Source organism: Callorhinus ursinus, unplaced genomic scaffold, assembly GCF_003265705.2.
Source record: "Callorhinus ursinus isolate GAN/ISIS: 27379988/994484 unplaced genomic scaffold, GSC_fseal_2.0 scaffold55, whole genome shotgun sequence".
Taxonomy (NCBI): domain Eukaryota; kingdom Metazoa; phylum Chordata; class Mammalia; order Carnivora; family Otariidae; genus Callorhinus; species Callorhinus ursinus.
Window position 1 is genome coordinate 8,835,425 of NW_027397117.1, and position 25,171 is coordinate 8,860,595.

The 25,171-nt window shown below is 48.6% G+C and overlaps 1 protein-coding gene, 1 long non-coding RNA gene and 2 pseudogenes across 3 annotated transcripts in view; 3 read left to right on the top strand and 1 right to left on the bottom strand.

Moving 5' to 3' along the window:
* The window catches only part of LOC141371058 (uncharacterized), a 54,980-nt gene extending 50,381 nt beyond the window's left edge, over positions 1 to 4,599 (top strand). Inside the window, exons 3-4 of the long non-coding RNA XR_012375678.1 lie at positions 1,852 to 1,903; positions 2,492 to 4,599. This is a non-coding gene — a long non-coding RNA (uncharacterized lncRNA). The remainder of the gene's footprint in view (positions 1 to 1,851; positions 1,904 to 2,491) is intronic.
* A 452-nt stretch (positions 4,600 to 5,051) lies between these two features.
* Positions 5,052 to 5,703, top strand: LOC141371068 (large ribosomal subunit protein uL6 pseudogene; annotated as a pseudogene).
* On the bottom strand, positions 5,350 to 5,415 carry LOC112817590 (U4 spliceosomal RNA; annotated as a pseudogene).
* Positions 5,704 to 13,974: 8,271 nt separating the features above from the next.
* Positions 13,975 to 23,789, top strand: ASL (argininosuccinate lyase). 2 transcript variants are annotated; one of them, XM_073884172.1, is made up of 17 exons: positions 13,975 to 13,993; positions 14,209 to 14,263; positions 17,692 to 17,886; positions 18,138 to 18,221; positions 18,490 to 18,546; positions 18,709 to 18,806; positions 20,314 to 20,391; positions 20,492 to 20,569; positions 20,980 to 21,032; positions 21,375 to 21,437; positions 21,634 to 21,748; positions 21,932 to 22,016; positions 22,128 to 22,187; positions 22,451 to 22,534; positions 23,169 to 23,249; positions 23,387 to 23,493; positions 23,602 to 23,789. In XM_073884172.1, exons 2-17 carry the CDS (start codon positions 14,252 to 14,254, stop codon positions 23,744 to 23,746), a joined length of 1,395 nt encoding a protein of 464 aa, XP_073740273.1. In that variant the 5' UTR covers positions 13,975 to 13,993; positions 14,209 to 14,251; the 3' UTR covers positions 23,747 to 23,789. The 2 variants fall into 2 exon arrangements, with proteins under 2 accessions (XP_073740273.1, XP_025720479.2); XM_025864694.2 differs by lacking the exon at positions 13,975 to 13,993 and having other exon boundaries at positions 14,065 to 14,263.
* The last annotated feature ends 1,382 nt before the right edge of the window (positions 23,790 to 25,171 follow it).

The window sequence follows — 25,171 nt, forward strand, 5'->3', positions numbered from 1 at the left end:
CTGGCATTTAGTAAGCACTGCATAAGAGAGCTTATAAACAAATATCCTACATATGTTCTGTCTGCTGTCTAGTGTGATTTGTATAGCATAGGGATTAAGAACACAGATGTTACGGTCAGACTGCTGGCCTTCGTTTGGATCCTGTCTGCCCCACCTACTAACTTTATGACTTAATCTTCTAAGTATCTAATCTTCTAAATTTCCCTGTCTATAAAATGTTGATAATTCTGTTTACCTCCTAAGATTAAATGTGATGATAAACATGCAGTGGTTTTGAAGCATGTCTGCGAATTGTTTGACACTCTTCCTTCACAGGGTGGAGACTAAGTCCCCCCATCTTGAATACAGGCTGGAATTTTCACTCACTAGGTAACGAACAGAAGGCGGTTGAAAGTGACACCACGTGACTTCTGAGGCTGAGGCAAAAAGGCTATGCAGGTCCTATCTGGCTCTCTCTCTCAGGACATGGGTTTTAGAGCCCTGAGTCATCCAGTAAGAAGTGCGGCTACCTTCAAACCACTAGGCTGGAGGCACCACATGGAGAAATCACACATTTACACAGACTGTTGCAGCCCATAGCCATTTGAATTTTCCCAGCTCAGGCATCAGACCTGTGACTGATGAAGCCTTTGAAATCACCCCAGCTCCAGCCAGTGTCTGATTGCAATTCCATGAGAAACCCTTACCCAGAACCTTCTTGCTGAGTGCATTCAACCTCCAGAGTGATCAAAAGTAATAATAATTCTTACAGTTGTTGTTTTACAATTTGGGTTGTTTTGTTACACAGCAATAGGTAACTGATATGCACATAAAGCACCTCGAACATGAAAAGCATGGAGTAAACAGTAGTCCTAATTCTTATTACTTCAAACTAGCATCATTGTGGCCCACTAGGGCTTCATTTATTAATAATGGCAGCTACAATTTCTTGAGTACTTAGTATAAATCAAGCATAGTCTATATGCAATTTCTTCTTCACTCAGTGCTCAGTGCATGAGTATCATTATCCCCTTTTTACTGAACCTCCAAGGGGTTAAGTAATTACCTGAAGCTACACCCAAGGAGTAATGTGGCTAAGATTCAACCCTTGGCTCCTCTGACTCTCAGAGCCTGTCATAAAGCATACTCCAGTGTAGTAACTGCCACTTGAGTCCTTCTAAAGTGCTGCCCATGCCGAGTTCTCTGCCCAGGCTGGGCCACCAACAGCTATCTCCATGAAGAGCTAACAGGACTGGGGCTCTTGCCATCCCCTGTGGTGTTCTTTCAGGTTGGCTTCTGCACACTCGACACCAGGTATGTACGGTCAATCATAATTCAGCAAATGAAGAGTACAGCAACTGACAGGCCCAAGACTCCTTGTCCAACTTTTGTTTTCACCACAAGGACTGGAAAGACAGTTGATTGCCATGTAAGATTTCATGATGTTCCTATTAGCCAGTTGTTAACTTGATCCCTCAGATAATTAATTTCTGATGAATCAACCTTCTGGCATGCTCCCTAGACCAATGTTATTGCTGTCCTGCACATAACATGAGCTTTGTGGCCAGACTAATGGGGTTAAAGTCCCAGCTCAGCCACTTCCTAGCTGGGTATTGTTGGGCAAGTCACTTAATCCCTCCCAGACTCAGTATCCTCATCAGTAGACTGGGACTAATTATAGCATTGACCACAAGGAATGGTTGTGAAGATTTAAGGAGATAATCAATATGTAAGGTGTTTAGCAAGAGCCTAGCACACAGTTAGAACTCAAGGGGTATTAGCTATCATTGTTATTCTGTGTTTATTGCCCTATTTATATATAGAAAACACCTCAGCCTACCTTTAAATTGTTTCTTTAACTTCTTCCCTCAGGCAGGAGCCAGAACTTGGAATTTCCTAGATGATGCTTAGGAGGTGTGATGAGGTAAGAGCCTTGCCCTTTCCTCCTTGTTTCCCCTTCTCCTGAGAGTGCAGTTGTTGTTGTCAATAATAGCAATGACAATACGTGTACTGAGTGCCGATTATGTAGCTGCCAGACCCAGTCTTGAAATTGTATATATATTATTAACTCAGATCTCACAACAAATCATACAGGCGAGATATTTTTACTCATTTATTCATCCTTTTTTTTTCATTTAACAAATAGTTATTGTGTTCCTTCAATGATCTGGGTGCTTGAAATGTATTAAAGAATAAGACAGGGGGCACCTGGGTGGCTCAGTCAGTTAAGCGTCCGCCTTCAGTTCAGGTCATGATCTCAGGATCCTGGGATCAAGCCCCACATCGGACTCCTGCTCAGCGGGGAGTCCGCCTCTCCCTCCTCCCACTCATGCTCTTTCTCTCAAATAAATATATATATATATATATATATATTTAAAAATAAACATAAAAAAATCAAATAGGCATTTGGATGTAGAAGTTTTCCCTCCACTTTACAGTAAGTGACTGAGTTAGGATTTAAACCAAGTCTGACTCCACCACCTTATCTCTTGTGTTAAATATCTGCCACCAGATTTTTGCTTCTGACCAAGATGGACTCAGCTGGACCTGATTTACCATCATGCATGAAACAACCAAAAAAAAAAAATTAAAAAGACAAAGTACATGAAAGAAAGACTTTTCAATGAAGGTTGGTGATTTCTGAAAGACAGAAATAAAAGAAGTGAGCCCTATAAGAATCTAGCTTACTATTTTGAGAAAGTTCTCAGGACATGATACAGGGAGGCAGAACTGAGGCAGAGTCTGGCAGAGTCTGGCAACTCCCTGAGTTGAGAAGACAAAATGGACAGCAAGAGAGACAGGGACTTCTAGGGTTCATAAAACAGAGTAACAGAGAGACGAAAACCATACAGAGAGAGGTCTCTGAAGATCTACAGAGGGTCCTCCTCAAGTATTCAGTGGATCACTGAATCAATGCATGCACGTGAGGAAATGGAGTATGAGGGAAAGAAAGATCAATCCAAAAGGAATAAAGGAAACAGTGCCTGTTTCTACCAATCAGACTGGGAAAACTTATAATTCATTGGGTAGAGTATTGAGGAAAATCTTCCCTCATTAATGGGAAATGATTAGCTCCAGACTGAGCATTGCTACTGACTTGCAAAGCAAATAATGAAAGCAAAACCCAAAAGGATCCAACTATTTCCAAGTAAACTAACTGCATCCCAGAGCAAAACTCAAGAAGATTTATAGGAATACAAAAATATCCAACACCTAACCAGATAAAGATCCAATGTCTAGCATCCAATCAAAGACTGCTAGGCAAATAAAGAAGTGAGAAAATATGACTGATAATGAGGAGATTAAAAAATCAGAGAAGGACATTAAAACAGTTATTATAACTGTGTTCCATATGCTTAGAAAGTTAAGTCAAGGACTTGAATGGACATTTCTCCAAAGATGATATAGAATGGCCAAGAAGCATTTGAAAAGATGTTCAACATCACTAATCATGAGAGCATGCAAATCGAAACCACAATGAAATATTACCTCATACCCCTTAGAATAGCTATTAAAAAAACAGAAAATAATAAATTTAGTGAGGATGTGGAACAGTTGGAATCTTTTTGCACACTTGGTGGAATTGTAAAATGGTACAACTGCTGTGGAAAACAGTATGGAAGTTCCTCAAAAAATTAAAAATAGAACTAACATATGATCCAGCCATCTCACTTCTGGGTATACATCCAAGAACTGAAACATCACACATGAAATCCTAGGGTCTTGAAGAAATATTTGCACACCCATGTTCATAGCATCATCACTTACAATGTATCAGTATAGATGTATTAGTCAGGGTTCTCCAAAAAACAAAACCAATAGGATATATATTTTAGAAGATTTATTATAAGGTGGCACCTGGCTGGCTCTGTCAGTGGAGCATGTGACTCTTGATCTCAAGTTGTGAGTTTGAGCCCCATGTTGGGTGTAGAGATTACTTAAAAATAAAACCTTAAAAAATGATTTATTATAGTAATTGGCTCATGCAGATATGGAGGCTGAAAAGTTCCACAATCTGCCATCTGCAAGCTCGAGACCAGGAAAGCCAGTGATATAATTGGGTCCAAGACCTGGGAACCAGCGGGCTGATGGTGTAAGTCCTGATCTGAGTCTGAGAGCCTGAGAACCAGGAATGCCAAGAGAAGATGGGTGTCTCATCTCAGGCAGAGATAGAGCAAATTCACTCTTGTCCATCTTTTTGTTCTATTTGGGCATTCAACAGACTCCATGGTACCCACCCACACTGGAAATGGCCGTCTGCTTTACTCAGTTCACCAATTCAAATGCAAGTCTTTTCTGAAAACACCCTCATAGACACACCCAGAAATAATGTTTCATCAGCTATCTGGCCATCTCGTAGCTCAGTCAAGTTGACACAGAAAATTAACTATCATAGTGGAATAATATGCAGCCTAAAAAGGAAGGAAATCCTGCCACATTATATGATATAGATGAACCTTGAGGACATTAGGCTAAGTGAAATAAGCCAGTCTCAAAAGTTAAAATAATGGGGGCGCCTGGGTGGTTCAGTCATTAGGTATCTGCCTTCGGCTCAGGTCATGATCCCAGGGTCCTGGGATCGAGCCTGGCATCGGGCTCCCTGCTCGGCGGGAAGCCTGCTTCTCCCTCTCCCACTCCCCCTGCTTGTGTTCCCTCTCTTGCTGTGTCTCTCTCTGTCAAATATATAAATAAAATCTTTTAAAAAAAAGTTAAAATAATGTATGATTCTACTTGTATGAGATACACTAAGTAGTCAAATTCATATATAGAGAATGTAAAATGGTGGTGACCAGGGGCTGGGGGTAGTGGGCAAAGGGGAGTTGTTTAATGGATATAGTTTCTGTTCTGCACGATGAAAAAGTTCTGGAGATCTGTCTCACAACAACGTTAATATACTCAACACTACTGAAGTGTACACTTAAAAAATGGCTAAGATGATAAATTTTATGATACATGTTTTCTAGCACAACAAAAAGTTAATATACAATAGCATTTCTATATGATGTCAACAATAATTTAAATTTTATGAAAATGATAATAAAAAGATTTGAGCTTTTTTTGGCCCCTCTACCATGAGAATAAAGATCATTCTTAACAATCAGACTGTTCGCACTCCAGAAAATGTTGACATTACTCTGGAGGGCTATTTTGAAGGCCATCAGAAGAAACCTGAGGAGGGACTCCAACTACATTAATGTAGAACTCGGTTTCCTTGAAAAGAAAAAGAAGAGGCTCCAAGTTGACAGATGGTGGGGCAATAGAAAGGCACTGGCTACCGTTTACACTATCTTTGGTCATATACAAAACATGGTTAAGAGTGTTACACTGGGCTTCCAGTACAAAATAAAGTCTCTGTGTGTTCACTTCCCCATCAATTAGCAATAATCGCACCTCGGATAAACCTCATTGGCTACAATACTGCCACTGGGCAAAGCTTCTCTTCCCCATCAATGTTGTGATTCAGAAGAATGATTCTATTGTTGAAATCTGAAATTTCTTGGGCAAAAAATATATCTGCTGAGTTCAGATGAGGTCAGGCATTGCCTGTTCAGTATCACAAGCCCAGAAAGATGAGTTAATTCTTGAAGGAAATGACATTGAATTTGTAACAAATTCAAGCGGCTTTGATTCAGCAAGCCACAAGAGTTAAAAATAAGGATATCAGAACATTTTTGGATGGTATCCGTTTCTGAAAACAGAAAAGTTCAGCAGGCTAATGAATAGGATTTAAGCTGTTCAGCTACAGAAACAGCAAGATGCCAGATGATTTTTCAGACTTCTTTGTGATATTTTAAAGATGCACTAACAGCTGTGTGTTAAAAAAGAAAAGGAAAGAAAACTACAGGATTTGAGATTCTGGATTAGATGGATAGCAGATTAGACACTATAGAGAAAAAGATTGGTGAATTAAAGGCATAAAAATAGGTACCATCCAAAATGAAACACAGAAAAAAAAAGAATCAACAAAAATAATAGCATCAATGAGCTGTGGGACACTTTAAGCTTATGTACAGATAATTGGGGTCTCCAAAAAAGAGGAGCAAGAAAGGGATAGAAAGATATTTTAATATTAAGAATTATAAATCCACAGACCTAAGATACTCAACAAGAAAAATGAAGAAAACTGTACCAAGACATATCACAATCAATTTCTCAAAATCAGTGATAAAGAAAAAAATCTTAAAAGCAGCTAGAGGGGGAAAAAAAGACATGTTACATATAGAGGTACAAAGATGAGCCTGACAGATTTGTCATTCGAAACAATGCAAGTGAGAAGACAGTGGAGCAACATCTTTAAAATGCTGGGGAAAAGAGTCACCTTAGACTCCCATATGTGGAAGAAATGTTTCTCAGAACAACAACAGGATGACATGAAGACATTTTCAGGTATACAAAAGCTGAAAGGATTCATCACTGGTGCTATAGAAAAATAAGGAAATGCTTCAGACAAAAGGAAGATGATAGCAGATGGAAATCTGGATCCACACAAAGGAATAAAAAGCACAGGAAATGCTAACTACATAGGCAAGTATGTAAGATTTTTTTTTTCTTACTGCTTTGTCATGGCCATTCTAGGAAACTGATATACATATATCTAACACCACACTTAATGGTAAAAAACTGAATGTTTTCCCCCTAAGATCAGGAACAAGACAAAGATGTCCACTCTCACCACTTCTATTCAAAATTGTACTGGAAGTACTAGTCAGAGCAATTAGGCAAGGAAAAAAAAAAGACAGTCAGATTGGAAAGGAAGAAGCAAAACTATATTAGCAGATGACATGTATGTAGAAAATCATGAAGAGTCCACTAGGAAAGCTGCTGGATAAACAAACTGAACAAGACTGCAAGATACAAGATCAATATATAGAAATCAATCACATTTCTATACATTAACAGTGAACAGTTGGGAAATGAAATCAAGAAAAACGATTCCATTTATAATAGCATCAAAAAGAATAAAATACTTGGGAATAAACTTGTCAAAAGTAATCCAAAACTTGTGCCCTGAAAATTATAAAATACTATTGAAGGAAATTAAATAAGATCTTATTAAATTAGAAACATCCCATGTTCATGACTGGAAGACTTGATATTGTTAAAATGTCATTACTCTCCAAATTGATCCTAATACATCCTTATCAAAAGTCCAGCTGCCTTTTTTGCAGAAATTGACAAGTTAATGCTAAAATTCATATGAGGATGCAAGGGACCCAGAATGGCCAAAACAAGCAATAAAAGAAAAATGAATAAACTGGACTTCATCAAGATTAAAAACATTTGTGCTACAAACAATACAAACTAGAAAGTGAAAAGACAATCCACAGAATAGGAAAAAATATTTGCAGATCATATGTCATGTACCTAATAAGGGACTTGTATCATCAAGATTAAAAACTTTTGCTCTAAGAAAAATGCTGTTCAGACAAAGAAAAGTCAAACCGCAGACTGGATGAAAATCTTTGCTAAGTGTATATCTGGGTGAATGACTTGTATCCAGAACATATAAAGAACTCTCAAAATACAACAATAAGCAAAGAATCCAATTTCAAAAGGACAAAAATTTTGAGTAGACCCCTCACCAAAGATGATAATACATGGATGGCAAATAACCATATGAAAAAATGCTCAGGGGCGCCTGGGTGGCTCAGTCTTTGGGCGTCTGCCTTCGGCTCAGGTCATGATCCCAGGGTCCTGGGATCAAGCCCTGCATCGGGCTCCCTGCTCCGCGGGAAGCCTGCTTCTCCCTCTCCCACTCTCCCTGCTTGTGTTCCCTCTCTCGCTGTGTCTCTCTCTCTGTCAAATAAATAAATAGAAAATCTTAAAAAAAAAAGAAAGAAAAAATGCTCAGCATTAGTTATTAGGGAAATGCAAATTAAAGCAATAATGAAACACACCATGCACCTATAGGAGTGACTAAAGTTAAAAGACTGACCATTCTAAGCGTTGACAAGGATGTGCAGAACTGAAACTCTCATATACTGCTGGTGGGAAAAGTAAATTTGTACAACACTTTGCAAAACTATTTGGTAATTTCCTAAAAAATTAAACATACATCTACCATATAGTCCAGCCATTCCATTCATAGGTATTTATCCAAGGGAATTGAAAGCATATGTGCATAGAAAGACTTGTACATGCATGTGCTATATGTAATAGCCCAAAACTAGAAGCAACCCAAATGTCCATCAACAAACAACTGGATAAACAACTTGGGGCATATCCATACAATGGAATACTACTTACCAATAAAAAGAAATGAACTATTTATGGTGACTAACATAACATAATAAAATTAAAAAAAAATGAACTATTGATACAAGTAATAACATGGATAAACCTCAGAATAATTATGCTGAGTGAGAAAAGCCAGACAAAAAATAGATAGATAGATAGATAGATAGATAGATAGATAGATAGATGATGGATAGATAGATAGATAGATAGATAGATGATAAATAGATCGATCTGGAAAATGCAAACTAATCTATGATTACAGAAAGAAGATCAGTGTTTTCTTGGGTATGGATGGGGAGAGGCAGGAGGAAGGGATTATAAAGAGGTACAAAGATCCTTTTGGGTATGAGGGAAACATTCACTACCTTCATTATGGGTAGTTTCATGGGTATATGTCAAAACATATCAAATTGTACACTTTAAATATTTGTATATTATTGTGTATCAATATATCTCAATAAAGCTATTATATACATCATATATATAATGTGTATGTATACACATATGTATGTGTATATCCAGATTCATTAGGGTTTTAATAGTGGGATTGTGAGCATTTTTTAAAACTTGGAAATTTTCAAAAATACCCACTTGAACAACTACTGACATTTTGCAAATCTTCCATTACCGACCTCACTCCTTTTTGTTGTTCTTGGAGCATTTTAAAATAAGTATCATATCATTTCACCAGAAAATTCTTCAGTATGTACCTCTAAAAGATAAGAACTTCTAAAAAACAAAACCTTATGCCATTATCTATTGTAGGTGTTTTCTAAAGTGAACGTGAGTGGTTTTTGTAATGTATTTTTAGTGAAATTTTTCTTGAGATAATTTTATTTTTATTTATTTTTTAAAAGATTTTACTTATTTATTTGAGAGACAGCAGGAGTGAGGGGAGGGAGAGGCAGAGGGGGAAGCAGACTCCCAGCTGAGCAGGGAGCCCAAGAGGGGGTGGTGTGGTCCTCGATCCACGGACTCCAGGATCATAACCTGAGCTGAAGGCAGATGCCTTAACTGACTGAACCACCCAAGTGATCCTCTTGAGATAATTTTAGATTCACACACAGTTGTAAGTAATGATTAGAGGGGCACCTGGGTGGCTCAATTGACTGGGTGCCTGGCTCTTGGTTTCAGCTTAGGTCATGATCTCAGGGTCCTGGCATCAAGCCCTGTGTCAGGCTCCTCACTCAGCAGGGATTCTGCTTCAGGGTTCTCTTTCTCCCTCTGCCCCTACCCCCACTCACTCTCTCTCATTCTCTCCCTAAAATAAATAAATAAATCTTGAAAAAAAAAAAAAAAAGAAATGATCAGAGACATCCCTTTACACTCTCCTCAGTTTCCTCCAGTGGTAACATTTTGCAAAATTACAGTATGTCACAACCAGGATTTTGACATTGATACAATCTAATGATCTTATTCAGATTTCCCTATTTTACTTGTATTCTTTTTATGTGTGTCTATATTTGTATTAAGTTCTACACAATGTAATCACCTGTGTAGTTTTGTGTACCCATCACAAAGTCAAGATACCGAACAGTTCCAACAAAACAATGATTCCTCGTGTTGCCCTTATATAACCACTTCTCCCCACCATCCCTAACCCCTGGCAACCACTACTCTGTCCTCCATTTCTAAATTTTTTTCATTTCAAAAATGTTGTATCAGTAGAATGATACAATGTATAACCTTTTGAGATTGGCTTTCTTTTCCCACTAAGCATAATTTCCTGGAGATTCAGCAAAGTCATTGCATATATCAATAGTTCATTTATTTTTATATGCTGAGTTATATCCCATGGTATATATTTATACTGAAATATATATATTAATATATCATATGTTAAGATTTTATTTATTTATTTGACAGAGAGAGAGCATGAGCCGGGGTCCGGGGGAGGGGTGCGGGCAGAGGGGCAGAAGGAGAAGGAGAAGCAGACTTCCTGCTGAGCATGGAGCACAACACAGGGCTTAAACCCAGGACCTGGGATCATGACCTGAACTGAAGGCAGGTGCTTAACCAACTGAGCCACCCGGGTGCCCCTATATTGAAATATATTTTTAAAGGTTATTTTTACATACAAAAATTTTCATCATTTTGCTGCTTGCAAAGGGCACCAATCATTTGTTTTGCCATTTTTGGGTGGCATGTTCTATAAAGATCAATTAGGTCATGTTGGTTGATAATTTTGTTTAGACCATCCAAATCTTTCCTGATTTTTTGTATACTGGTTCTGTCAATTACAGAGATAGGGATGTTAAAAATCTCCTATTATAATTTTGGAGCTATTTATTTATTCCTTTATTTCTGTTAATCTTTGCTTCATATAATTTGAAGCTGTGTTATTAGGAGCATACTCACTTGGGATTGTTAGCACTTAATGATTAATTGACCCTTTTATCATTATATAATGCTCCTCTTTATCTCTGGTAATATTTCTTGCCTAAAAGTTTACTTTGTGTGATATGAAAACAGCCATTCCAGATTTCTTATGATTATGCTTACATGGTATATCTTTTCCATCCCTTTACTTCTAACTTGTCTGTGTCTTTATGTTTTAAGTGAACCTTTTGCAGGCAGCACGTAGTTGGATCTTACTTTTTAAATGCTTCTGACAATCTCTGCCTTTAATTGAAGTGATTAATCCATTTACACTTAATGTAATTATTGATACAGTTGTTTAAATCTATTATTTTTTTTCTATCTATACTTGTGTCCTTTATTCTTGAACTCCTTGGATCAAGAATATTTTAATATTCCATTTTATCTCATCTATTGGGTTTTTAGATGTACCTTTTTTTGGTGGTTGCTCTAAGGATTACAGTATGAATCCCTAACTTATCCCGGTTTGCTCTGAATTAATATTAGTATACCTCTTCATGTATAACATAACCACCTTACAACAGTATAATTCCATTCATATCCTCTTCTACTTTGCTATAAAGCTAACAACACATTGTATTATTTTTAGTTTAGTCATTTGTCTTTATTTTTTTAAGATTTTATTTTCAAGCAATCTCTACACCCAATGTAGAGCTCAAACCAACAACGTTGAGATCAAGAGTCACATGCTCAACTGACTGAGCCAGCTAGGTGCCCCTAGTCATTTGTCTTTAAGGAAATTAAGAAGAGAGAATAGTCTTCAATATACAGTTGCCTTTTCCAGGACTTCTTATTCCTTCTTGTAGACCCAAGCTCTTGTCTTATTTCATTTCCCCTCAGAATGAAGAACTTCTTTAGCTTTTCTTATAGTCTGGGTCTCCTGGCTGTGAATTTGTGCACCTGTCAATTAATAAGCCTTGAGAATTTGATCCAATCTCAGCCACCATGTCTTTTGCATTATAGGATTCAGCCAACACTAGCAATTCCCTGGGAATGGATTCACCCAGTCCCCAAACCGCAGCAGCCACATCCTGTCATTCTGAAGGGGAACTGGGTCTGACGGTCATCAAAGGGGTCCCTAAGAACGAGGCACTTGTAACTGCTTTCCACAATGGCCCAAGAGCCAGTTTTCCTTCCAGTCACGCTCCCATGCCAAACTTAGGGTCCGCCTAAACCTCCTACTTGGGGCAAGAGTGGCTAGGCTATTGAATGGACTGAGTGTTGCCTCTTGAAGGCCTGAGATAGTCACCCTTCAGGCCTCTGGTGGTTTGAGAGGACCTATCCTTCCTATCTACCTTCCCCCTGCTGGTAACAGACTGGCCACTGGCAGGAACTCTTCTCCAAACCTCTCTCAGCCTCCCTGATGTTTTGCTCGGGGACATCATCAGCTTTTTCAGAGAGAATTTGGTTCCTGTGCTTCCATGGGTCTTTAATGCCAAGGACATTTCCTTAAGATCAAGGGTCATGCCCACTTTAGTGTCTACTGCCAGGGTCTTAACTGCAGATTCTTTTGATTTGTCTGTGTTTGTTTGTTTGTTTTTTCTTCACAAACCTTCATGCTGCCTCTTTGTCTTCCTCCTTCTTCTGAGTCCCCTTCCCCAACCCTGCAGAAGCCGCCACACAGAACCGGTCTGCTATTTGCTGCAAGCAAATCTGAGGTGACAGTCTCTCTTCTGTCATGTGGCACAGTGTGGTCAGCCGACTGTCTCCTTCTAACTGGTTGCCCATGGGCACGTCCACTAACCTCTAACCCTTTGCAGACTCAACCTCTCCATCTGTAAACAGGACTGTTGTGAAGATGAAATAAGATCAATCATGTAAAGGCTTTAACACAGTCTAGCACCTGGTGAGCCACTGTGTCAGGTGTTGTATTTACAGCCCTACCTGTGTTATGCATCATGGTTGTAGCCCTGCTCTCAAACATCTTCCCTGACTCTCTTTCCAGCCTCAACTCATCCGCCAGAGGGTTGCTGGATATTCAGGGATGTGAACTCCTCTTTGCAGAGTACCACTCGTTCTCACCCTTGGCCGCCTGGGAAGGGATGTCAGGCTTCAGACCCTAGCAAGTAGATTCCAGGGACTTGCCACAGCTCTCAGCTGAGGACCACATGGCTCACAGCTGGTTTCATGGGCTTCCCCATCTCTGTCTACCTGTGGCCTGATGTAGCCCAGTTCTGGGGCTTCTCGGGGAGAAGACAAGAAAGGGCTGGGAGTCATGGAGATAATTAGATGAGGCCTGGGTAGGGGAGAGGACCTGAAGCTACAACTACAGGGCCCTCAATTCAGGGAAAGACTACTAGGTGCTCCTATAGGATCCAACGGGAGCCCAGAGCTGGACACCCGGTCAGCTGGGAGTCTCCCCAACATTGATGATGCTTGGCTAGAATACTGATGGACAAATGGGAACAGTGAGTCAGACAGTGAAGGAAGGGCATTCCAAGCACAGGAAAGGGCATTTAAGGAGACTTGAAAGAGCCTGATACATTCTAGGAACTGGAAGTAATTCCGGTCTGTTGGTCCCTATGATCTACAGGACCAAGACCAAACTCTCTCCCTTGACGTTCAAAGCCCTTTGTAATCTTGCCAGAAACGACTTCCCACCACTCCTGCCCACCCCACTCCTGTCCTTTTGTTACAGCCACTCTAACAGGTTCCTGTTTTCCCAGCAGGCCATTAACATTCTGGCCTCCAGGCCTTTGCCGAGGCTACTCCCTTTGCAGGGAAAATTCTAACCCTCTTCTTTGCAGAGCTAACTCCTTCTCATCTTCGGGGACATCTCCATTAGAAGCCCCTTCAGGGCGCAAGGTGGATGCTGTACCACCACTGTCTAGCGGGGCTGAATACTTAATCACATCAAGGAACTCTTCTCTGAGTACCCCCAAATACACGCCGGCCTCCGTGCTGCCATCAGGGCTCCCCGAAACCTGTCCATGCCTTGCCAGGGCTTCTTGAGGCAGGTTATCATTTCTTATGCTCATTTCTTTTTCTTCAGTGTCCAACTCTACCTGGCACAAAGGAGGTGCCGCCTACCTTTTGTTGAATGAATGAATGATCGGGCATGCGTTTTCACCTTTTGTATCTTGTGAGCCCGCCAGGCCTGGCCGGGTGTTTTCCGTGCCGGGCACAGTTTGTTGCCTTCCGCGCTGTCGCCCAGGCACCACCCTCACCGCCCCTACCCCCCTACCTGGGGCCGCTCGACCCAAAGCCGCTCCCGAAACGGCTCCGCCCACAGCCGGGGTTGGAGGGCGCAGGCAACGCCCACCCCGCCAGGCCGCCTGGGATTGGTGCGGCCGCCGCCAGGAGGCGGGCACAGGGCCGGGCCGCTGCTGACGCTCGCGCGGCCAGAAAAGCCCCGCCAGGTGGCTGGCCAGGGGACTGACGGCGCGGGCAGGAGGTGGTGAGTGCCCGACAGGCGGGACGGGCGGGACGCGCGGGGCGGGCGGAGCGGAGGACGCTGACGACCGTGGCGCGCACTGGGCGCTGCCCACGTCCGCCTCCCCACAGGCTGCGCTGGGCCAAGCGCAGTGCCGAAGCCCAGAGCCCCGAACCCGCCCCGCCCGAGGGATCCCGTCCGGGGGCCGAGGAGGTTGTCAATCCCGGCTTGTCTTCCAGACCCGGACCACCGAGGCCCCTGGACGACGACGAACCGCCCAACATGGCATCGGAGGTGAGTGGGACCTCGGGGACGCAGGTCCTCCGAGTGTCCAAACGAGGGGGAGGGGCACTCTGGGAGCCAGCCAGGGCCGTGACCTGCACACGGGATCTCCCCGTGCCAGACCTGCCGCCGGCCACCCTCCTGGTAATCGTCTTCGGTGGCTCCAGGCGATGGGTACCTCCTGGTGCACCTGCCCGGGCCTGGGAGAGACCCGTGCCTGGACTTCCCGGTGGCCGCATCACCGTCTGCTCTCTCTCCCTTCCCGCTCCCTGGGAGCCTGTGTGGCACTTACCAGCCCACAAGGCTAGGGAAGGTGGCCCTGACCTGACCTGATAGGGCTCCCAGCAAGGGGGCAGGAAAGGAGCTGCCCACTCATTCAGCTCCCTCGCCTCTTCATTCCTTCTTCCCCGATGCCCTTCCTGTTAGTCCCCACCCTGCGCCCCTTCTCCTGCTGTAGCCCTTGTCCCTGTGTAGAAGAGGCCACATGACTATGGCTTGTGGAAAGAACCAGGAGGTAGGGGACCATGCCCTGGAGCCCTAGTGGCCCCAGTGTCTGGTGGCTTCCTGTCTCACTAGCCTCTCTTCCTTAGAGCCAGAGGGCTCCTGGGTTCTCTTCCTGACCACTGAGTAGGCATAAAGGTGTCTTTTCTGGGGCCTCAGTTGAATTATCTGGCAAATGGGGATAATAATAGATCTCTGCCTCCTTCTGTAAGGTACTGGATCATGAGGTCATTGCTTTGAAGCTTTCAGGTAAAAGGGGCTGTTTGCTTGATGCCAGTGAAGGGAACCTGTGGCCTGGGAAGCAGGAGGTCTGGGTTCCAGTTCTTTTAGGTCCTCATTAGCTAGCAAGGCACTTCCTCTCTCTGGACCTGTTTGTTCATCTGAATAAACTGGATAAGAATGCCTGCCCTGCTAGTTTCTGGATCATGGTGTAGTGGATTTGTTTCTGAAGCAGTCACTCGACCTCCCAGGGTAACAGTGCCCAACTCACAGGAGGGTGTAATAGCATATGTAGAATGCCTAGCACAGGGCCGAGCTGTTCTACTATGTAGTAAGTGCTCAATAAATGGTGACTAGGCCTGGGTGGCTCAGTCATTAGGCGTCTGCCTTCCGCTCAGGTCATGACCCCAGAGTCCTGGGATCGAGCCCCGCATCGGGGTCCCCGCTCAATCAGTCTTTAAAAAAATAAAAATGGTGGCTAACGATACCAACAGTAACAGCACGTTATTTTCCTTGTGCCTTCTAAATTGGCTGCTGCTCATTCATCCCAACCCAAACCAGTGCTCCTTGCCCCAAAGGTATCATCCTGGCCCAGATGTGCCCTAGGTTAGAGGGGTGCCCTTTCAGCCACATTAGGCCTCCCCCTCTCTTCAGAGCCCAAATGGTAGTGCCTCATTCTGACATCCTTCTGGGATCTTTTTTTAAAAAAGATTTTATTTATTTATTTGAGAGAGAGATTGAGAGCTTGTGGGGGGGGGGTGGCACAAGGGGCAGGGAGAGGGAGAGAGAATCTCAAGCAGACTCCCCACAGAGCGGGCAGCCCAGCAGAGCAGCTCTATCTCAGGACTTTGAACTGAGCAAAAACCAAGAGCCGGACACTCAACGGACTAAGCCACCCAGGCCCCCTCTTTCTCGGGTCTTTTTAAGCCTGCCAGTGGGGTGGGAGCTTGGCTCCAATGCAGAGTGGACTGCCTTCAGGAGACCAGAGCATCAGGTGACTTCTGCTTGCCCCAGGCCGTCCTGTGGGTTGGTGCTAATTGGTTTGGCTGAAGCCCCACTTGTTAAGTAGTTGTTATTACTAACAACCTGGGCAGGGAGTCCAGGGCCTGCTGGAGGAGGCAGTGCCAGGTTTCTGGCTGAGGGGCCGGCTGGCTTCCAATCCTGACTGGCACTGGCTGGCCCTGGTCCTCTGGCCCCAGCAGTCAGGAAAGGGAGCCATGGGGTGCTTTGCGGGAGAGCTAGGCTTGGCGGGAGAGCTAGGCTTGGCGGGTAAGGGGCGGATCTAGCTCAAAAGGTTGAGGGGGGCGGAGGCTGCTTCTGCAGGGCAGAGTCCTCAGACAGCCAAGGCTGCTGGGCGATGAGGGGTCAGTTCACAGCCTGGGGCCTGAGCGCAGGGGAGGCCCCCACGGTGCACACAGGAACCAGGACTGGCGCTAAGGCACGCCCTGCCTCTGGCAGACCTTGGCCCCTCCCTTACTAAGAGCATTTACTGAGTGCCAGGCACCATGCTATGTATGCACTTAGAAATTTTACCTAATTGAATGCTCATAACAACTCTAGCAGATAGGTACTACTATTGTCCTTAAAGAGGGGTGACCCTGCAGTTTAGAGAGGTTATGTACTATGCCCACAATCAGGTGGCTAGGAGAGGTCGGGGACGTTGCAGGGTGACAGAAGAGGACATATGTCCCCAGCAGCCATTATAAACTCTCCTCCACAGAAAAGTTGGCAGTGAAGTAAAAAGCCTACCTTCACCCAGGGAACACTCTCCTAATCCTTGGCATTCTGGGAGCTAGGACTGCTCCCCATGTGTTCTGTACCCCTCCCCCATCTGTCACATGCTCTGGCCTCTGTACTCTTTCAAAACAGAGGTGTCTCTGTCCCACCCCTCTGCCCTTGGCTCCTGGGAGGCAGAGGGTCAGCTAGTGACCTTCTAGAAGGCCAGTGATAACAGATGTGCCAGAGGCATTCTCCAAAGGAGTGATGGAGGTTGGGATCTTAGGCCCTGCACCAAGCTATGGGAGAGAAATGCAGGCCACTGGAGCCTGATGGGGCCCCTCAGGTGCTTCCTTGCCTGTCCTTGCTGCAAAAGTTCAGGATACCAGAGCCCGCAGAGAGGCCCTGGTGGAACATGGGGTTTGAGTGCGGACCCTGCTTCAGATAGCTGGGCTGCAATCCTGGCTCTACCTCCCCAGCAAGGGCTCTGTGCCTTGGTTTTCCCCTCTCTGTAGTGGGACAGAATTGGTACCTACTTCAGAGAGTTTCTGTTGGTGCATGCTAAGCAATTACAATTATGCCTGGCACACAAGAATGAGATATGTGTTAGCCAGGATTATTATCATTATCGTTGGAGTATCACAGCTGGATTGAAACTCTGGATTCCAGAGTGACTTCTTCCCTTGGTCAGTGTAGCAGGAAAGGTCCCAGAAGTTCTGCTGTAGTCTCAGGGGTGCCTTGTACCCTGCCATCATTTCCTTAGAGAAGTGTCACAGGGTGGGAAAGAACCCTAACTTCAGCCACATTCCCACACTGACTCCCTGAGTGACTTCAGGAATTTCCTGATCCTCTCTGAGCCTTAGTTTCCTTATCTGTCCAGTGAAATAATCCTGCCTGCTGGTTCCCACTGCCATCAGACTTGATAACTCTCCTGTGGGCCCTTTGTGAGAGGCACTGTTCTCAAGGGTGGGGAGGAGATTAATTGCTCCTGCTCTCCTGGCCAGAGTGGGAAGCTATGGGGTGGCCGGTTTGTGGGCGCAGTGGACCCCATCATGGAGAAGTTCAACTCATCCATTGCCTACGACCGGCACCTGTGGGAGGTGGATGTGCAGGGCAGCAAGGCCTACAGCCGGGGCCTGGAGAAGGCGGGGCTCCTCACCAAGGCTGAGATGGACCAGATACTCCATGGACTGGACAAGGTATTCTGTACATCCTAAGCCCCACCCTAGAGCCCCTCCCTGTGGTCCCAGGCTCCTACCAAGTCCCTCGGGGGTGGCGACTGCATCCCCCTTGTGGAGCACTCACCCTTCCTGTGGCGCACCTGTAGGACTCAGCTCTTATACAGAGACAGTCAGTGTTCAGACGTCCTCTTCCCAGGGGTGGGACCGGGGACCGGTTTGGCTGCGGACGGCTGACCCCTGACCCCTGGGGTTGTTGCCATCTGCTACAGGTGGCTGAGGAGTGGGCTCAGGGCACCTTCAAACTAAACCCCAATGATGAAGATATTCACACAGCCAACGAGCGGCGTCTGAAGGTATGACCCCCCCCCCCCAACCTGTCCGCCTGGCCTCCCCTCTCCACCTCACCCTTGGCCACTTGGAGCATAAGCGCCATCATTCTGTTCCCTTCCTCACTGGCAGAGGGCAGGCCGGACCTCAGAGCAGGTGGCCTCTGCAGAGATGGCAGGGACCAGGAGTAGGGAGGGAAGGTGACAGGGCTGGGAGGAACCAGGCCCTGCCTAAGCTGACCCCAGTGGGCTACAAGTAGGCAGACCCTGACCCCATGCCTCCCTCCACCCCCAGGAGCTCATCGGTGAGACTGCAGGGAAGCTGCACACGGGCCGAAGTCGGAATGACCAGGTGCCACCAGTTCCTACGGCCCCCGCCCCACCGCACCCCCGGGCCCTGTGCATTCCCGATCTTGGGGAGCCCAGGTGGCAGATTTAGGGCTCGGCGGTGGTCCTGGCTCCCCAGCGAAGCAACACATCTCTCTCCCTGAGTGCCACATTCTCCTCCCCACAGGTGGTCACAGACCTCAGGCTGTGGATGCGACAGAACTGCTCTAAACTTTCTGCCCTCCTCCAGGAGCTCATCAGAACTATGGTGGACCGGGCAGAGGCGTGAGTCTCCCGTGGACCCCCCGGGGGGCACGAGGGCAGCCGGGGTCTGCTGTCCCCTAAGACAGGCAGCCTGAGTGCCAGATCTAGGTGGCAAGGGTGAAGGCGGTCGGGGAGCCAGGCCCTGGGGTTCAGGGGCCTCCCGGAACTCCTGGACCAAGTGAGGCAAAGCAGCCAGGCATGGGGGCACTTCCTGCCGCGTTTCCTACTGCCAGGCCCGCCGAGCTCAGCAGGCAGGGCGAGCTCACCCTCTGAGGCTTCATAAGTAGGAGGCTGAGGCACTAGGCAGATGCCCCGAAGCCTGAGGAAAGGGGCCGCCTGTGCTGGGGGCAGCCCGGGTCACCCTTCAGGCTGCCTGTGCCCCCTGTCCACCGTTCCACCCCCCGGTCCCCACCCAGCACGGACACAGGACAGCCAAAGCTGCCTCCCGCTGGCCTTGTCCCAAGTTTTGGCTCCTGTGACCTCACGTCTTTCGGGTTGCCTTTGCTCTTGGCCGACGTGGCCAATTTGCTGCCGAGAAGTCCCGATCCGGCGTCACAGTCAGGGTTGACCCTTCCTCTTCCGCAGCTCCCTGGGACCTCTGTTTCACTGACCTTACCACCTGGGGGACAATGAGGTCATAAGAACCATCAGTCACCCTGGGGGTGCTGGGGAGAAACAGGGAGTGACTCCTAATGACTAAAAGGTTTCTTCTCTGGGGGAAAGAAAATTTCTAAAATTGATGTGGTGACGGATGTACAGTAAAGTGTACAGTCTAAATGGGTGAATTGTAGGTGAATTGTAGCTCAGTAAAGCTGTTGATTAAAAAAACAAAAACAAAAAAAACAAAACCATCACCTACGGCACCTCTGCCTTGCCTACTTTAAAGAGCCCCCTGCTCGGGGCGCCGGGGTGGCTCAGTCGTTACGCGTCTGCCTTCCGCTCGGATCATGGTCCCGGGGTCCTGGGATCGAGCCCCGCATCGGGCTCCCTGCTCCGCGGGAGGCCTGCTTCTCCCTCTGCCACTCCCCCTGCTTGTGTTCCCTTTCTTGCTGTCTCTCTCTCTCTGTCAAATAAATAAATGAAATCTTTAAAAAAATAAAATAAAATAAAGCGCCCCCTGCTCTTCCGAGGTCCTTGGGAGCTTCTCAAAGTGCTCACAAATGCGACTCCCCCTGCCGGGTAGTACCCACTCTGTGTGCCCTCCTTTGCTCTCTCAACCTCTGCTCAGAGCTGAGGACTTAATCCCATTTGGTCCCAGCCCCAGTCCTACTCTGGGAGGCTCCACAGCCCTGGCCCGGTCCTTGGGTCGCACTGCCCCACTTCTGGTCCCCTCCATTATGATGTGTTTGTCCCCAGGAGATCACTTGGTTTCTTGTGCAGGCAGATCCTTGGAAGGCTGGCCCTGCTTTTCCCTGTTGGGGCTCAGGCCTGCAGGGTGTGGGGTGACACAGGCAGCCCTTGCCTGAAGCTGCTGAGCCCCCCCGGCCTCCGCCCCCATTCCCCCCCCCCCCCCCCCCCGTCCCCGCAGGGAACGTGACGTCCTCTTCCCAGGGTATACGCACCTGCAGAGGGCTCAGCCCATCCGCTGGAGCCACTGGATCCTGAGGTGAGTGGGGTGGGGCATAGGGCAGGGGTACTGTGGAGGGGCTGTGACAGAAGGGAGGGCCCCAGTTTGCCCTGACCGCTTGCCCCCTGGCTTCCTGCAGCCATGCCGTGGCGCTGACCAGAGACTCTGAGAGGCTGTTGGAGGTGCAGAAGCGGGTCAACGTCCTGCCCCTGGGGAGGTGAGTAAGGCCCCAGTGTTCTGAGGGCCTAGGTGGGGGTGGGGGTTGTGCCACACGGCTAGCACGGTCCTTGGGGACCAGCAGAAGAGGAGGTGCTAGGAAGGACAGAGGAGGCCAGCCAGCCGGGTAACTGGCCTCTCCGAAAGGGAGGGAACCCCGCTTGGACCCACGGCTCTCTCTAAGGTGGGGGTAACCAGGCTGGCAAGTATGTCAGAGCAGGGCCAGAGCTCTCCAGGGAGGTCCCAGCCCGCCAGCCAGTTGCCCTCAGCCTGCCGTTGCCACTCCATGGGGACAAGCGTTCGTCAGCCACGCTGACTGGGCAGCAGCCCTGACAGTCAGGGCTTGGCTCTGCGTGTGCACGTGCGTATGTGCCGGGAGCCCTGCTCACCTGGGCTCCCCTCTTCCTGCAGCGGGGCCATTGCAGGCAACCCTCTGGGTGTGGACCGGGAGCTGCTCCGAGCAGGTGAGGTGCCCTTGCCCCTCCCCTGCGGAGATCCCCCTCAGCGCCTGCCAGGCCCCCCAGACACACACTCGGAGGGGGCAGGGGTCTGGTTGAAACCCTCATTTATGACCTATGGACACTGAGGCTAGAGGGGCAGGAGAAGGCCGGTGGCAGGGGTACATGGCTCTGGGGACACTCAGAGCTCCTGCTTCCTTCCTGGGACCTGTACAAGAGACCCTTCCCCACTCCTGCCCCTCCCTACTCTCCTCCCTGAAAGAGTCTCAAGGGGGAGCTGGCTGGGCAACCTGATTTGGGGTAGAGGAAGCCGAGCCCTATTGCCTTCCCCGTCTCTCCCTCCTCCAGAACTGAACTTTGGGGCCATCACCCTCAACAGCATGGATGCCACCAGTGAGCGAGACTTTGTGGGTGAGTCCTAGGAGCCAGCACGCTTGTCCTCTGTAGGGCCATTCCCCCGCACCCTGCTCTGATTTGTCCTCTAGCCCTGGCTCCTCTCCAGCCCCCTCCCACCCCAAGTCTGGTCCGCCTGGGGCTTCTCCAGACTGAGTGGGGAGCTAGAGAGGCCTGGTGACCAGAAGGCCTGCTCTCCCTTTCCTCCCACAAGCTGAGTTCCTGTTCTGGGCTTCGCTGTGCATGACCCACCTCAGCAGGATGGCTGAGGATCTCATCCTCTACGGCACCAAGGAATTCAGCTTTGTACAGCTCTCAGATGCCTACAGGTAAGGCTGGACCCTGCCCTACCCCAGCTCTGCACCCACCAGCATGGCTTCCTTCCTCCCCACCCCCCCCCCCCGCCCCCTGGAGCAGACCTGGACTGCATGCTGCTAGACCTCACCGGATCCAGCCAGCAGACCAGCCAAGGGGCAGGGGAGCCCTTTCAGCCCCAGCATCTCTGTCCCCAGCACCGGAAGCAGCCTGATGCCCCAGAAGAAAAACCCAGACAGCCTGGAGCTAATCCGGAGCAAGGCGGGGCGAGTGTTTGGGCGGGTGAGCAGGGCAGGGAGTGGGGGCAAGGCTTTTGGGCTGACCTGGGGGGTCCCGAGGGAACTTCCAGGATGGGCTCGAGGCCCAGCCTCCTCAGTCTCACTCTTTCCTCAGTGTGCTGGGCTCCTGATGACACTCAAGGGACTTCCAAGCACCTACAACAAGGACTTGCAGGTGTGAGGCTGGGGCTGTGGGTGAGGGACCCACCTGCACATACACCGCATCCCATTTCTCGGGGCCCTGGCACATCCAAGCAGGGGCCCCGCGGAATTGCCACCTCCCACCCTATGCACCCAGCCCTTGACTGCCCTTGAGAACTCTCCTCTCTGTTGGTGTGGCTTGTACGAGGTGCTGAGTGTTCCCAGTGGAGGGCAGTGGGGATGCCTCAGTGGGGGACGGGGCTGCTGGGCTCTCACTTCCTGCCGCGTGCCTCGCAGGAGGACAAGGAAGCCGTGTTTGAAGTGTCAGACACCATGAGTGCTGTCCTCCAAGTGGCCACAGGTGTCATCTCTACACTACAGGCAAGCCCCCCCGTCTTGTCCCCCAGGCCCCTCCACTCTGGGATGGGCATGCCAGGAGGTGATCTTGAGAGGAGGTGAGGGTGGGTGCATCCAGAAGATCTGGGGCAGGGGGAGGTGGGGAGGTGTTTGCTCCTGCCCCTGAGACCCGCGAAGAGATGAAAGGTGCTAGCTGCAGGAGAATGGAAGTGGGTTAGAATCTAGGGGTCCCATCAACCGGCCTGACCAGATTTCTTTTTTAGCCGTCTATGATGGGAAATTTCGGTACGCGCAGTTGAGAGAATGCACAAGGAACCCCTATGGCCTAACAGCCAGCTTCAACAATAATCCAACAAATAATGGAGTACCTTGCTTTGGCTATCTTTACCCACTACCCGCCACCACCCGGTGGTTCTGATGCACACTAAGGCTGGGGCCCCTGAGGAAAAGTGCCGACAACCCCAGGAGCTCCCCTAAACATCATCAGTGATGATGGCAAATGGCTCAAGCAGAGAGAGCAGAGCAGGCTGGGTCAGAGTGGATCTGCCCAAGGCCGGGGACATCCTGGCTAACGGGGGGTACGCCTTGGGCCTGAGGCCGGCAGCTTCACCACCCAGGGTCCCCAGGACTCACTACTCCCCCCACCGGTGTCCCCCAGATTCACCGTGACAACATGGCACGGGCTCTTAGTCCTGACATGCTGGCCACTGACCTTGCCTACTACCTGGTCCGCAAAGGGGTGAGTGTGGGGTGGCTGGGGAGGCGGGGGGAGATGGGGATGTCCCCCAGGCCGAGGGTTGGGGGAGCGTGAGGGCATGGGCTGAACAGGGGGCAGAGGAAGACTGAGTCGGTGCTACCGGTGCCTGGCTGCCCCAGATGCCGTTCCGCCAGGCCCATGAGGCCTCCGGGAAAGCTGTGTTCATGGCCGAGACCAAGGGGGTCCCCCTCAACCAGCTGTCGCTGAGGGAGCTACAGACCATCAGGTGCGGCCCCCTCCCCTCCCTCTGCTGCCTCCCAGGAGGTGAGCCTGGGCCCCTGAGGCCCCTGGGGACCCCACGGGGCCCTGGCCCACCTCCTCCTCTCTCCCCCAGCCCCCTGTTCTCGGGCGACGTGAGCCGCGTGTGGGACTACGGCCACAGCGTGGAGCAGTATGCCGCCCTGGGTGGCACAGCGAGCTCCAGTGTCGACTGGCAGATCGGTCAGGTGCGGGCCCTGCTGCGGGCCCGGCAGGCCTAGAGCCCTCCCCACCCCGCGCCCAAATAAAGCAGGCCCAAGAGGAGGACGCTGCTTGTTTCCTGCCCAGCCTGACTCCCTCAGTGGTGGGCTTTTGGGGGCCTGTTGAGTGGGCAGTGGGGGCCATCAAGGAAGCGGAGAAAATGCACAAGGGTAGCAGGAGTCATGGATGGGGAAGGAGAGGGGATTGCCTTCATTAGAGCTTCTGCCCTGCTCAGGCCCCACACCCTTCACTGTCGGTGGCACAGTACGCGGCCCAGAGCATCTTGGGAGGACGGGCCTCCTTGGAGCCTTGATGGCCCCTGATGGGCTTGGTTAATTCAGTCAGTCCCTGTTCATTATCCTTCCTTCCAGCATCCTCTAGGCTCGCCTGCTCACATTCACCCCTTGCTTAACCCACCCTTCCCTGAACAATCAGGCACCGTGAGAGGGTGTCCTGGGCCCTTGTGGGGGGAATGGCATATTTGGTGGTAAAGTCAGTCATCCAGCTAGCGTGGGATGCCAGGCACCAGGTGAGCTTCATACACATGCAAAGATGTCTCCTTCACCCTAGAGAGTAAGGTACTGCCGCGTGGTCCCAGCACGGACCATGAGGTGAGGGCCACAGACAGGCAGTGCCTGGGGCGGGGGGGGGGCTGCCCCCAGTTGCACTCAAGGACTTACATTTGGTCCGCAAAGGGCCCGGGGCCAGGCCTGGCACACAGTAAATGTTCAATAGCAGTGAGTCCCCAGGGCCAGCAGAGGCCTCTTCTACACAGACGTCACCAAAATCCTGATAAGAAATGTCTGAAATTTATGTTTTATTAACAACAAAGTTAAACTCAAGGAAGAATGAATAACCCCTCCCAAGTGTTTCTTGGGAGCAATGGAAACACTTTGTAAACTAAACAACCCAAACTCCCAGCAGTGGGCATACCACACCGCATTCCAGAAAGGGCCAAAGCCATGGCTCACAGAATGTTCTAGAGTATTGGCTCTCAAAGTGTGGTTCCTCCTTCCCCTCCTCCTCCTCATCTGGGAATTTGTTTAAAAATGCAAACTTTCAGGCCTGAGACCTACTAAATCGGATTCCAGGTGGGGGCCCAGCTACCTGTTTTGCAAGGCCTTCAGGTGATTCTGTTGCATGTTCAAGTTTGAGGATCACTGGTCTCTAGAATCTTACTACCTAAAGTCGCTGCAGACCACCGCCTCTCCTCGGCCCCAGCCTGACCTGTTCCAGAATCTGCATTTTAACAAACTCCCCAGATGTTGGTTGTACACATTAGAGTCAAAGTGCTGACTGAGAGAGGGTATGGAGTCCAGTCTCAGAAATGAAGGAGGGACTTATGTCCGTCAAACAGCAGACAGGCTTAAAATAATGATTGTAATACACAACTGTAATACATTTGACACAGGGAATAGTCCCTGCCCTACACCTCCATCGGTAGG

What these genes read in the sequence shown, in the direction of transcription:
- ASL (XM_073884172.1), top strand. An exon ending in CAGCTCTCAGATGCCTACAG is followed by an intron (nt 21,749 to 21,931) that starts GTAAGGCTGGAC and finishes CTCTGTCCCCAG; the next exon opens with CACCGGAAGCAGCCTGATGC. An exon ending in CCTACAACAAGGACTTGCAG is followed by an intron (nt 22,188 to 22,450) that starts GTGTGAGGCTGG and finishes CGTGCCTCGCAG; the next exon opens with GAGGACAAGGAAGCCGTGTT.